Source organism: Aquarana catesbeiana, linkage group LG02, assembly GCF_042186555.1.
Source record: "Aquarana catesbeiana isolate 2022-GZ linkage group LG02, ASM4218655v1, whole genome shotgun sequence".
Lineage (NCBI taxonomy): Eukaryota > Metazoa > Chordata > Amphibia > Anura > Ranidae > Aquarana > Aquarana catesbeiana.
In genome coordinates, this window is record NC_133325.1 from 580437519 (window position 1) to 580452475 (window position 14957).

The window sequence follows — 14957 nt, forward strand, 5'->3', positions numbered from 1 at the left end:
AATCCGAGAAGCAGACTTTTGTGAAAGTGGCAGAGATGGGACAAACTGATTTCTTTAAAAACCCAAGTATTCTGATTTGTGTGGAATTATCCAATATAATGATGGCATAGGCAGAAGTGATTGTAGTCTAACTTTTTGTCTGCAGATATACACCATTTGCCAACGGCCCAGAAGACACACCAGATGAGATATTGGCACGGATTGGCAGTGGAAAGTTTACCTTGAAAGGGGGTAACTGGAACACAGTGTCAGACTCTGCAAAGGTACAGTGCATTTAAAGAGTTCAATCTCAATATATCCATTTTATTATGAAATTTTCTGGCCAAGAAGGTAGAGCTAGCCAGCTCTAATGTTAAATTTAAAGTTAGATTTGGTGCCTTTCATATTAGACATATATAATGAGAGGGCTTCACCAGTGGAGTGATGTATGCAATTAATTCGATTTACTACATTGTCATTTTATCCTACTTTGAGGATATATTGGCTGTCACATCATAGTTTCTTTGATTTGCCTCCTCCTAGATCAACAAAACTAAAACTTATGATTTCAGAACTGGTTGAAACTTATGGATTGTCATTAAAGCGCTGCATTATAAAGGAAAGCAGATATCCATGCCCAGTCTCCAGCAGACACTGCAATGTTTACACCACACATTGCTTGCATTTTAGGATTCATCCATATTTTCTGCATAATCCTGCAGAGCATGGAGAAGTGGCTGGTCACATGACTTTGACAGGTCATGTGACTGTGCCATTTTTCTCCTGCCCCCCCCCCCAATTCACAAATTTTGATGGTGCTTCACCACCTTCAGTGTCTCAAAGGAAGGTAAACAGCACATTTGTAGCAGTGCTGTACTTTTGTTGTGTGTGGCAGTCTGTTGACACAGTCCCCGCTCTTAGGCCACACCCCTTGTTGCTCCCCATCAACGCAAGCCTTTAAAATGCCCACAACTGCCCTAACATGTATGTGAAAATTTTCAAAATTGCCTTGGACAGGGGGGCGTGGCCTAGACATGGCTGAATGAGGACGCGTATTGTTTGAGCTCCCAGTCCACGCTTGACTACCCCGGTCTGCTATACCGCAACGCTGCAGCATGCCCGCTACCAGGAAGAAGACAGTGAAGGGTAGCAATCAGAAAGAGAAAAGCATAAAAAGTACAAAAAACAGTGGGAAAATAGATAGCTATCTTATGAACCTTCAGGTATCCTCTCCTACTGCTAAAATGGCAGCCCCACGCGGCTTGGAGCGAGACTCTTCTGACTCAAGTGTCTCACCTGTTTCCTCCACTGTTTCAATCAATTCAGATTCCCATACAGACTCCTTGATGGTCTCCTGCTTGACTCCTGGACACTCCTCACAGATTCATACCTCGTGCGTGGACTCAGATCTCCGAGCACTGTTTCATCTATTACCGACGAAGGCCAATATAGAAGCCCTTATTGGCCATTTAGAGGAGCAACATCGTAAAGACCTCCTTGAAGTATGGCGGGAGGTTCGGAATCTGTCATCTCGGGTGACCACAGGAGAGAACTCCCTGGACTCGCTGCAGCAACGGGTTACTATTCTGGAATCACTGCAGGATTCTCACATGCAGACAGAAGTGACATTACAGCTCCATATGGAAGACAGAAGTCGACGCAATAATCTACGAATTCGGGGTCTGCCAGAGGCCACAGGATCTGAAGATTTGGTGAGTACAGCGGCAGCAATTTTTCGAAAGCTGACAAACGATGTAATCTCAACTGATATAGAGCTGGATCGAATACATCGTGCGCCGGGTCGCCGGCAGAGTGATCTGAAGCGCCCGCGGGATTTGTTTTGTCTGGTACATCATTATACCCAGAAGGAGACCATAACCCGAAGAGCCTGGGAAGCAGGAACAGTGGAATTTGAGGGAGTATCGGTAAAGATCTTGCCAGACCTTTCCAGGGCTACTCTCCACAGACGGACACTGTTGCGCCCGGTTCTGGATATTGCACGCCGTCAGAGCCACATATCGATGGTGATTTCCCCTTTCTGTGACTTTTAAGAAAACACAGAGTTTGTTTATCCTCAGTCCCGAACTGGCTGTAGTTTATGCCGCAAACGGTGGGTCGCTTAGGGATAGCGGCACCGGGAAGGAACCTGCAACCCCGGCCGCAAAGAACTGGGAGGAGATCTAGAGGACAATCTCCAGTAAGTCCACGTGAGTCCCAATAAGCTGACCGAAAATATATAATATAAACTTTTGCTAGCCTTCCCTGTTAATTACACCCCTCTGCTTAATTGAGATAAAGATCTTTTATCAAGTCAATGGACTGTACTTTTTGAGACAGGCTCCGTCCCCTATATACATGCAGTGATAGAAGATATGATGTTAACTAAATGCTTGCGATCTATGCACTATATGCATGAGTAAATGTGTCCTACATAGTTCAGTCTATGAACAGATAATTCCGGTGTTGTGGTCGGAACAGAATTTTATAGACTACCTAACCACCCCATTTTTTTGTTTTGTTTTTTAGGTATTTTTTGTAATATTTGTTATGGGTACCCTGACCGTTTATGTTGATAGGTTGTCAGGTGGAGGTGCACTGTTGTGAATGGGAAATTAAAATGGTAAATATGAGATCTGTAGGGAGTTCGGGACCAGGACCCATGGCAGCAGTGATCAGTAAGGGTACTCTTTGGCGGTAAATATTTTTTTTTTTTTTTTAATAAGAATTAAGGTTGGTGTTTCGAACACCGGGACGCCAAGATTGGTATGGCGTCAGGGTGGTCGAGGTACATCATTATATTGCAAGAAGTAGAGGGGTGATTTATTCTGAAGTAATAAGAAGTCAGTGAGAACTCCAATCATACCGCCTGGCTGTGTCTACCGCTACCACCTATGGATTGACACTTGGCATCTACTACAGATAGCTACTTTCAGCTGTTGGTGGACTATCACATATCAAGTCATTTGACACATCACTTACCGCCAAAGCAGAATGTCATTAGTCTTGATGTTTGTCACGTTGTTTGTCACTAATTTGCGGGGGGGTTTTTTTATTTAGTTTTGGGTGTGCACATAATCAGGCACTAGTTGCGGATTATGGTCTGCCATGTTGTCTGTCAATATTTGTGGATTCTCACTTGTCACAACAACACAGGAAGGAGGGGAGGGGGTTATTTCACCAGTCACTGTTTGGGTTTTTTTCTTTTTTCTTTTTGCCACAACAATTGTTATTTGTGAATTTATGCGGGTTGCTATTGATAAACTGCTGTCGGTTAATATGGAGGATAGCCATCTTTTACGTTGTTAGTTGGTGTAGGTAGTAACTCACGTGATATGTCACTCATTATTACTTATAAACACTTGTCACTATTTGTAAATTGTCACAACATCACTAGTGGTCGCTTATTTTTTAAGTTGTCACTTGTCATGTCGCCTGCTGTTATTGGCGGGAGGTCACATGCTATGTTTTTTGGAAAAAAAAAAACAACAAAATCTGAAGGCTGCATTATTTTTCTTTTGTAGGCCTTCCTAATTTTTTCACCTGGTGATCTAGCCAGTAAGTCTGTTTTTTTTTATTTTTAACAATGCAAGTTCTGCAGATGTAGCAGTTAGAGGGCTGAGACAAACCATTTAACCAAGAAGCTGAACAGATTTGGACATGGTAGTGGATGTCTTGGTGGCGCTGTGGGATCAGTATGCCCTAAGCTATGCCTTTTCTCCTCTGAAAATGTTACCTACTCTATTTAAAAGGATAAAAGCCAAGGGCATTGCAGCCATTTTCATAGTGTGCTACTTTGACCTCCATCTGTTAGCTGGTCTTCTACCTTGCTTCAAGGCTATATTGATCCTGATCCTGCTTAAAGCTTGTAAATCTACTTCCTGCAAGTGCCTTATGATGGGCTGTTTTATTTCTTTCCTTCAGTTGGAGGTAGAGCAGCACTTGGCCCTTGGTACCATCAAAGGTCAGGTGTCTGCCCTGTATGTTCTTTTTCAACATCCTCTGGCTAATAATTTGCTGATTTGTGCTTTCATTCAACATAGTTTCCCGTGTTAGTCCTTCACTCTTACTGTAGTATTTAAATCTTGTAATATTGATATTACAAAGACCCCCATTCAAACCTGTTTTGGGAAATTTCTTTGATGTAGTTATGCCATTAAGTAGTTTTTTTTTGTATCCATAACTTCAGCCAGAGGTGTTTCTGAGCTATCAGCATTGTCTTGTAGGGAGCCTCATTTTATGTTGCATAAAGACAAGGTTGTTTTGAGGCCAAAGTGGTCTATTTTTACTTTAATGAGGATAATGTGTTACACTTCCAGCATCCAGTACTGGTTAACTTAAAGGAGAGCTCTCTCCATTACCTTGATGTAGTAAGGACCGTCACGGTTTATTTCTCTGCGACTGCTTAATTTAGGCAGACTAGTTTCTATTTGATATTCCAGAGGTTCTCTGGCTTCTAAATCCACTATTTCTAAGTGAATTCAACAGGTAATTGTGCAGGCCCATGAGTTGTGAGATAAAGTGCCTCATTTTCCTGTTAAAGCCAATTTCACTATGGCAGTGGGTACTACTTGAGCTGTTCATTATGGTCTCAGATCTGTTAGGCTGCAACCTGTGCAACTTGTGTCTCAGATCTGTTAGACTGCTACCTGTTGTTCGGCATATCCATTCTCTTTAGTTTTATATGATGTGTCTGCCACTGCAGATGCTACCGTAGTTTCAGTTTAAAGTTTCTGCAGGCGGATATTTAATGCCCTTTTTTCGTTTTTTTTTTCTCTTGCTGCACTGATTCTGCTATATTTGTGCTGATGTGCCCTTTCCTCAATTTGGACTTATTTTGGATGCCCCTAGGTTGCTAATTCAGACTGTGTCCCTCAATGGCAGATAAAGAAAATAGGAATTTTGTACTTCATGTAAATAATACATAATAGCTGAACAAAGAAGGAAGGCAAAAGGTAATTGGAGAAAGGGAAAAATGTACCCAACTGAATGCAGACTTCCAGAGGCTAGCAAGAAGAGACAAAAAGATCTTCTTAACCACTTCAGCCCCGGAAGGATTTGGCTGCCCTAATGGTAAACAAAATCACAATAGACGTATATTGATTGGTTTGTACAAAAGTTATCGCGTCTACAATCCTATGGGATAGATTTAGGGCCTTCTATTTTTTTATTGTTTTTACTGGTAATGGCGGCGATCTGCAATTTTTAGCAGAACTGCAACATTGCTGTGGACAAATCTGACCCCAAATTACTCTTTTTGGGGACCAGTGACATTATTACATTGATCAGTGCTATAAAAATGCACTGATCAATGTAAAAATGACACTGGCAGGGAAAGGGGTTAACACTAGAGGGCGATCAAGGGGTTAACTGTGTTCCCTCAGGGTGTTCTAACTGTAGGGGGATGGGCTTACTGAAACATGGGATCACTGTTCCCGTTCATCAGGAACAGTAGATCTGTCATGTCACTAGGCAGAACGGAGAAATGTCTTGTTTACATAGGCAGTTCTGCCTCTCCTCACCGCAATCGTGGGCTGCTGGCGGACATAGAGTTTGCAGGACCCACTGGCACGCTCCTGCGGCGTGCGTGCGCCCACTATCCTGCTTTTACAGAGGGACGTACAGGTACGCCCATTTGCGTTGCCACTCTGCCTATGTATAACAGCATGAGACGGTCAGCAAGTGGTTAAACAATCAATGCAAAGAATTGGAGGAAAACAACAGAATGGGAGAGACCAGAGAGCTTTTCAAGAAAATTGGGGCTATCAAGGGAAGGTTTTGTGCAAAGATGGGCACGATAATAGACAAAAATGGCAAGGACCTGACAGAAGCAGAAGGGATAAAGAGATGCCAAGAATGCACAGAAGAACTATACCAGAAAGATCTGAATGTCCCATATAACGACGATGATGCAGTCACTGACCTTGAACTGAATATCTTGGAGAGACGTCAAGTGGGCCTTAGAAAGCATTGCTAATAACAAAGCTAGCAGAAGTGATGGTATCCCAGTTGAGTTATTTAAAATCCTAAAAGATGATGCTGTTAGAGTGCTGCACTCAATATTCCAACAAACTTGGAAAACTCAACAATGGCCACAGGACTGGAAGAGGTCCGTTTTACATTCCGATACCAAAGAAGGGCAGCACCAAAGAATGTTCAAACTACTCTATGATCACACTCCTCTCACACGCTAGCACGGTTGTGCTGAAAATTCTACAAGCTTGGCTTCAGCAGCATGTGAATCAAGTGCTACCACAAGTACAAGCTGGATTTCGAAGACGCAGAGAAACTAGAGATCAAATTGCCAACATTCGCTGGATCATGGAGAAAGCAAGGGCGTTCCAGAAGAATGTCTACTTCTGCTTTATTGACTACAGTAAAGCCTTTGATTGTGTGGATCACAACAAGATGTGGCAAATACTGAAAAAAATGGGAATACCAGACCACCTCACCTGTCTTAAAAACCTGTATGCAAGTCAAGAAGCAACAGTTAGAACAGGACATGGAACAACTAATTGATTCAAAATTGAGAAAGGAGTGCGGCAAGGATGTATATTGTCACCCTACTTATTTAACTTATATGCAGGGTACATCTTGCGAAATGCCAGGATCGATGAATCACAAGCCGGAATTAAGATCGCTGGGAGAAACATCAACAACCTGAGATGTGCAGACGATACCACACTAATGGCAAAAAGTGAAGAACTAAAGAATCTCCTAATGAAGGTGAAAGACGAGAGCGCAAAAGTTGGCTTGAAATTGAACATTAAGAAAACTAAGATCATGGCAAACCAGTCCCATCACTCCTTGGCAAATAGAAAGAGAAGATAAAACAATGACCAATTTTACAGCATCTTCCTAGGCTCCAAGATCATGGCAGATGTTGACTGCAGCCATGAAATTAAGAGACACTTGCTTCTTGGGAGGAAAGCAATGGCAAACATTGACAACATTATAAAAATCAGAGACCTACCAACAAAGTGCCTTATAGGCAAAGCTATGGTATTAACCAATGGCTTTGAAATTTGGACAATAAGGAAGGCTGGACACCAAAGAATTTATGCTTTTAAACCATGATGTTGGAGAAGACGTTTGAAAGTCCCTTGGATAGCAAGAAGATCAAACCAGTTAAGCATGAGGAAAATCAACCCTGAATATTCACTAGAAGGATAGATCCTGAAGCTGACACTCAAATACTTTGGCCACCTAATGCGATAAGAGGACTCATTGAAAAAGACCCTGATGCTGGAAAACATGGAAGGAAAAAGGAGAAGAGGACGACAGGAAACAAGATGGATGGATAGAAACATCAAAACAATTAACATGAATTGAAGCAAGCACCAGGAGGCAGTGGGAGATAGAAAAGCTTGGCTCACTATGGTTCAGGAGGTCATGAAGAGTCGGACACGACTGAACACCACCACAACTCACCGTAAAATTTTTCTCAGAGTCTTCAGAGGTACACAGTTCTCTGCCTTCATATGCTAGTGTTCTCTGTTGCTGCAGCTAAGCACCTGTGAGGTGGAAGGGGTTATAATTTCAAGGGGGCTGGTCTTCAGTTTTCTGTTTTGTGAAGTGTTAATTTCTCCTGTAGGTGAAAGTCAATAGACTTAGAAAAAGATTTTACTGTGAGTACAAAAATCCTAATTTTTCTAACCTTGCGCAGTCCAGATTTTCTTGGCTGACTAAACTTCTGAATGTGGACAAGGAGGTGCAAGGAACAGGCCACCTGCTCCCAAAACATTGGGAGTCAATGTTTTAAATGCCCGGATATAAGGATAGGCAAAAACATTTTTAGTGGAGTTATGACTGGTTAGAACTTCTGACAATATTTTTATTGTCCTCTATACCTCCCTATACCAATGACGACAGGACCCTCAATTTCTTGTATGGACATCAAAGTTAAAGGAAAAGAAGGAAACGTTTCCCATAGGGCCACAGACAAAAAAAAACCTGATTTATTTTTTTAAATTTGAATAGAGTAGGGAATAGTTAAACCATCTGTCAGGATTTTTTGTCATCTGTGTCCCATTGGGGAGCTTTCCCATTACATCCTGTCTTGTAGAATCAGCATAGTGAGAAAAATTCCCTCTAAGTTGTCACTTGAACAAGTGTCCCTTTTTAAAAGATTTGCCCTCCTATACCTTTTTTTGGTAACAACTCAAAATGTTTGATTTTCCCTCCCTTTAGAGCCCTTTCACACTGGGGCGGTAAAGCGCCGCTAGTTTTACCGGCGCTTTACCGCTGTTATAGCGGCGCTTTTCGGGTTTTAAGCTTCGCTAGCGGCCGAGGTAAGGGTTAAAAACAACCGTGTTGTGGCGCTGCCGAAGCGCTTTGCAGGAGCTTTGCATGCACTTCGGCAGTGCTGCCCATTCATTTCAATGGGCAGGGGTGGTGGAAGAGCGGTGTATACACGGCACCCAAACTACAGCCACAGGCTTGTTAAGGCCTGCTGATCGCATTAAAGTGGTCCCTGCGATGAGAAGGCCTTGCATGTAAGGCTTTCTCCTAACAGGTGCTGGTTACTGAAATGCTGCACATTCCAGTTCCAGTAAAGTCCCGGCCATGACATCACTATGAGGAGCGATGCATGTTATGTAACCTACAAGGTAAGTGTCACTGAACACCAATGATGAGCACTCTATTCCTTACACTGATACTAGTGATGGGCATTATATTCACACTGCTGAACATCAATGATGGGCACTGTATTCTGCTCCCTGTCTACTGAACACCAATTATAGGTACTATGTTTCCCCAGTGACACTCATTGTTTGAGAACCCCTGTTCTAATCCTTCACTACTCCTATCTAAAACAAAAATGTGGCTTTAGATACAGATACCTATTGCAGATCCTTTTTCTTATGAATTGATATTTCTTTAGCCTTTGCCCCAAATAGCTCAATTTTTCATCTTAGCAATACCACCTCATAGCATGAGCTAGGTATTTTAAAGAGTCAAAACCCATTCAATATTATTTTATGTAGACTTTTAAATATAAAATAACCTCAAAAACTCAGCAGTATAATGTGCATGCAGCATGTTCAATTGATCCATTTGATAGGTAAATTGTGTTGATGGTGCCAATAACACACAATCATGAAAATACCACATTATCCTTTAAAGAATTGATTTTAATAGCTTGTTTATTAGAATGCGTTGATGTATACAAGATGTTTTGTTTGAAATTGGTTAGGAAACGCATATAAATAGAAAACAAAAATAAGCCGCGCTTGTGATATCAAATAACCAAATGAACAGCTGCACCACTCTAGTGAGATATTGTCACAAACAAGAATGTATAGAAATAGTGTTGCGCTGCAACAAAAAAACAAAACAAATTGATGTATTATTGAACAAAAAACAGTGAGTCCAAGAGTCACCAATGTGACATTAAATGAGTGAACAGGTATATTGACCGTTGAATCACCAACAGAATCCTCCAGAATCCTTGTGATTAAACCACCACCAATTTTAAGGATATGCTCTTACCAGAGAGCATTGACCACCTATTACGGGGGAATCAAAGAAGGCTCTTCTATCTCAGATGTTCCATCACCATTTGGTAATTAGCTTACGGTAGATGGGGGAGATCACTCCAGGCAGCCAGTAGGGAAACCACAAATCCTCAGAGAGCATTGACCACCTATTATGAGGGGGTCAAAGAAGGCTCTTGCATCTCAGATGCTCCATCACCGTTTGGTATTCAGCATACGGAAGATGGGGGAGATCATTCCAGGCTGCCAGTGGGGAAACTGCAAATCTATGACTACTTCTTCAATATACTCAAATGTACAGTGCGCTATGCAGTCATACTGGATGGCATACCCCAGTAAGCCCAGCGTCTTCTCAACAACTCTTCTAAACCTAGTCCCAGTACTTCTTCCAAAGTCATCCTGAACTACCCACCTGAGAGACTCGCACTGGGCCTGTTTCCTGCAAGGTCTACTTTAAATTCCCTGGAGTTTAAGGTATAAGTAAGGAGTCTCCATGCAGTGTAATAGTGGATCTAGGATGCTTATGTTAGGACCTTTTCCCACAAGAAGTCTGATTAGTTCCGCCTGTCCGTTTTTCAGTGTCTGTGCTGCATTAGAGTGAACACGGACCTGTCATCCGGCTGCTCCGCTCAGCAAGGGATCAGCAGACAGATCCTCTGCTGAGAAAAACTGGATCTGATCTGTGTGAAAGGGGCGTTAAGGCTAGCCTTGCAAACCTGTCCTTCAACAAGTTTTGCTTTTTGATTTTGCATTTACTTTAATCAGTAAACATATGCACATATAAAGCTGCCAGGCTGTGCCAGATAATAAAACGTTGAGATCGACTGGTGTAAAATACTCCTTTCTGTGCAAATGTGCTACATGTATATTAGATTTTGCACATATTTGTAAACATTGTATAAGATTGTATATTATAACAATGCATGGGTCCTCCTACAGGACTTGGTTTCACGGATGCTGCATGTGGATCCCCACCGCCGGCTCACTGCCCGTCAAGTTATGCACCATGAATGGATCACAAAACGAGACTTGCTACCTCAGAGCCATCTTAACCGGCAAGATGCACAGTTGGTAAAGGTGAGTATTGTCTTGTTTCACATTTCCATTCCCAGCTAATAAATAAAAATAAGCTTATAACATAACAGGGTGTAAGGTACAGCACACAGGAACAGAGCAGAGGGTGTCAATCAGTCTGTGTGCTGGAGCTCCCTCCCCTGCCGCCTATTTACCTCTTGATGTCAGTAAAAAAACTTGTCAAAAGTGTTGACAGCAGAGGAAGGAGGCAACAGACAGAAATGACATGTAGTTCTCTGGATTGAGACAAGTACACAATATGGACAGATATGCTTTGTGTTCATATTTCATGTCTGAGGTTTACAGCCTCATTAAAGTGTATCTAATGCCAAAAACTTTAGTTTTACATAGCAGTAAGGGTTTAGCATCTCTGTCAAGTTTATATTGCAGCCTGGGTCACCACTGGGGAGATTCACCCCTGTATTTGTCCAGACCACCATTGACACCAAGACTGAAAAATCTCGGGAAATCTTTCAATAGGCATATTTGTTGCAGAAAGAGAGGAATTCCTGTCATGTCCTGTGTTTTCTGTGGAACAGTATTCCAAAGAGAAAATCTCCCCAGTGGGAGACAGGCACTGCAAACCTAAAACGTAAAAATTGAAAGATCGTAACATGTTAAAAAAATAAATAAAATGCAGCTGTGCGGGGCTCCGCTGCGTCATTCATTCACAGAATTCTGTGAATGTGAAAACTACAAGGGCTGTCGGCTTGTAGTTCTTAATGAACATTCAGGGTGCTGTTAAGCACTCTTGTAGTTCATTGATTCTTTGATTATTATATATATTTTTTTAGTACACTTAGCCTTTAACTCTTCCAAAATTATAAAAATAAAGTGACTTTTTAAAGTGAACAATCTCTTCATTTTAATTGTAAAGTTGTTCCTTGTTACAGTGGTTGTAAACCCTTTACAACCACTTTTTGCTACAGGTAAGCCTATAATTAGGCTTACCTATAGCTACACTGGATATCTCCTAAACCTGCAGGGTTTAGGAGATATCCCCTGTATTTGCATGTGCCGATGTCATCGGCACATACGCACTGAAGCAAATGAAAGCAATGGTACGTACGCATGCGTGGGAGTGCCGTCATCGTGGCTCCAGCCAATCAGAGTGCTGGAGTCCACGATACCCGGAAGTAACTCTGGGAGCGATGTTGGCTGCCGGAGCTGTGAACAAGGACCGCTGCAGGGGCTTCGATCTCCGGTAAGTAATTCATAATGAGCTAGTGTGCTATGCACACTAGCTCATTATGCCTTTGTCTTGCAGGGTTTTTTTTTGTCTGTCTTTTTTAGGGTTTACAACCACTTTAATAGTATGTGTGTGCTGAGCATAATTACTGACAGACGTCCTATGTTTCTCATGTGCATGATATCCATATAATTTTGACTAACGTGTCATCAATAATTTGTAGTATTTCTGATCTATTTTACTCATTTACTGTTGTCTCATGTTTTCTATGATGTTTCTCACTATGGTTAATAACTGTATATGGTTTTACATTGCAGGGAGCTATGGCTGCCACATACTCTGCCTTAAACAGCTCTAAGCCAACTCCACAGCTGCAACCAATCAAATCATCCATCCTCGCACAGCGACGTGTCAAGAAACTTCCGTCCACCACTCTCTAGCAGGGTGTTCCATTTGCCACAATCGTTCTCCTGTACTTGGTGACTTGTGATGAGGGCTCTTAGCCACTACCAGCTTTCAAAAACTGTAACACCATATTTACCCTGACCATATAAAACTGTGTTACTCCTGCCCATGTGGACTTGGCATGGCATGTTTGATATGCCATTATTTCTGATACAGTTGCAGGAGAATGCAAGGGGCTAACGCTCTAAAGAAAAGTGTACAATTTTTGAAAACAAAGTATAGATATATTTTATCTAAGGTGGTTGTTGTGCTTCTATAAATCATTACACATCTCCCCTCATCTCCTTGCAGCACTATCTCAGGGCTGTCTGTGACAGTAAAGGGACACTGTTGTTTCATCTGTGACATATCAGAGTTCTGAGTTTTCAATATGTTTTTCTGCCTTTTGCTTTGTGCTGTTACAAAGCAATCTCACAAACATTCCAATACATAGTGTTTGTATTTACACACACAATGCAGACTTGGTGTATTCAGACACCTAAGGGCTCACTGTGCTTCAACTGCATGTTGCTTTATTCAAGGGACTGTTTTGGCATGCAGCCAACAGTTGGCTACAATTTAAGCACAAAGAATATGTGAAAAAGACCTTGAGATTAAAAATACTGAAAAAAAAGCTGGAATACAAAGAAAAATGTTCTTTCAGGTAAAGAAATATCAAACCATAATATAAACTACCAGCAACAATTTTAACACTGGAGATTCACTGTGTTAAGACCCCTTTTGCTGATGAAACATACGTACTGTTCGCTGATTATTTAACAAAAAAAAAAAAAAAACGCTTTATATAACCAGCTCATGTCCTTACATCTTGTTGGTGGAAATAACATACATACAGTTGACACTTCATAAGCATTTGTAGTTTTAACAAATTAGGATGTCCTTTCCTTATGAGATAAATGTGCATTTTAGGGCGGATTTCATAAAGCTCTGTGCCAGCCCTATAAATGGAAAAGCAAATCACAAATGAAGAAATAACACCTGCCATTGTGTGTGTGCGCATTTTGACAGATAGTGGTAGTTTGGGCTATTTTACTCCCTTGGTTTTTTTTTTGTTTTTAAACATGCAATATTGATTTTGAATCCTATATAGACTCTTTGTAATGTGTGCTCTCAAAGTTTTTTATAATGCAGACAATTTTAGCCTGTTTTCAAATTATTGACTTCGTAATCCACAATGTGGTGGAACTTAGTTGTCTGAAGCTGTAGTCGTACTTCACTCTGATCCTGTGTCGCACAAATTAAAGCCTTATTTTTTTTTTTTTTTTAGGATTTGGGAAATGCTTATACAAAGATATCCTGTGCAGATATTTTTGGGTGCTGGTAGAAAATGTAACTTTCATGTTTACCTCATATACTGAAAGGCACACCCCACCCCTGTAAAACTCGGTGCTTCAGGTCACTAAAACTGCTGATCTGAGAACCCCTGTTTGCGACACAGGATAGGTATTGCCAATATTTCTGAAGATCGAAGGTCTGTTGGCCAAAGCAGTTATGTACAAATTCTGTTATGGAATCTGTAGAGTGTTAACAGATAAAGCAGATGGCATTTGTAAAATTTACCTTTTCTGGTCTTCTGAAAACCTTACAGTAATCATCTTCCACCTTTTCATGACGGGATGCATTCTAGCACTAGTAAAAAAAAAAAAAAAAACTCTCCTGCTGTATTCGTGCATATTCTTTTGTTGATATTTCTGTTTTCTAATAAACCTTTCAACTGGTAAATTTTAAAGCCAGTATTACAATGTTGTCTTCAAAATGTGTTGCCTCTAAATCAAACTATTTGGAAGATAAACTTGTTCAAACAATCCAGCAGATCATGAGCAGTTAACTTTGAAGTCCAAAAGCTTGACCTTGATATGCTGGGGTTTGCGTAAAGTGTTTGGTTTTTTTTTAAACAACAAATGCATCTATACTTCCCTGCTCTATGCAATAGAATCAAACCTCCTCTTCTCGGGTCCCCCGATGGTGCTCCTGGCTCCTCCTCTCTGGCTAGTGCCCCCAAGAGGAAACTTCCTCCCATGGGAGCACTCATGAAACCTCCCACTTGAGACTCAGCATAAAATACAAAGCTGCCTATGAATGAGTGCTGCTCTGTCTGATGCTATTTTGTTCCGGATATGAGAAAGTGAAAAAAAAACTGGGCATCGACTTTTAACAGGTCTATGACTAGATTTTCTTTATCTCGTATCGGTGCATTTGGAGGACATAATTTTGGCCCAGAGTAACACTGGAAATCAAAGAGTCTTGCCCTAGAGTTGCACTCTGTGGCTGCTTTTTGCTTAGCTTGTTTACTGTGTCAAAGTTGTATTATGAATAAAGCTTTACTTTACATGCACATGAGCCACAAGATGCCAAGGTTGAATGACCCATGCACAGAACTCTCATATGTACTTAAGTTCTTTTTATATTATTAACTTTTTGTGTAGTGATAACTTTTTTTTTTTTTTTTTTTTTTTTTTTTTATTTCCACTTGTATTTTAAAAAGTTATCACATGTTGGCACGCATTTTTTTTTTCAACAGGTGATGGTGGAAAGGAATGTAAAAAAAAAAGTTTTCCTGTAATTTTGAGGCATGAAAATAAAGCCTGATCTATTATGCCTTTTTACTAAAAGCTACAGTATAGTCATGCTACAGAGGGCTGGAGCAATACTGTTACATAAAGTGCATTGCCATACAAAATTGTTTATAGTTTTAGTTTTGGATAGTTGAAAGGGTAAGAACTTTGTTGCGTTTTTACTGCTCTCCAGAACCTCAC

The 14957-nt window shown here is 41.0% G+C and overlaps 1 protein-coding gene across 5 annotated transcripts in view; it reads left to right on the plus strand.

Moving 5' to 3' along the window:
• Positions 1–13943, plus strand: part of RPS6KA1 (ribosomal protein S6 kinase A1) — a 295808-nt gene extending 281865 nt beyond the window's left edge. For all 5 annotated transcript variants that reach the window (XM_073616152.1, XM_073616150.1, XM_073616153.1 and 2 more), the window contains 3 exons: positions 146–263; positions 10413–10550; positions 12054–13943. In XM_073616152.1, the coding sequence (XP_073472253.1) occupies positions 146–263; positions 10413–10550; positions 12054–12176 (379 nt within the window). In that variant the 3' untranslated portion in view covers positions 12177–13943. The remainder of the gene's footprint in view (positions 1–145; positions 264–10412; positions 10551–12053) is intronic.
• Positions 13944–14957: the final 1014 nt, after the last annotated feature.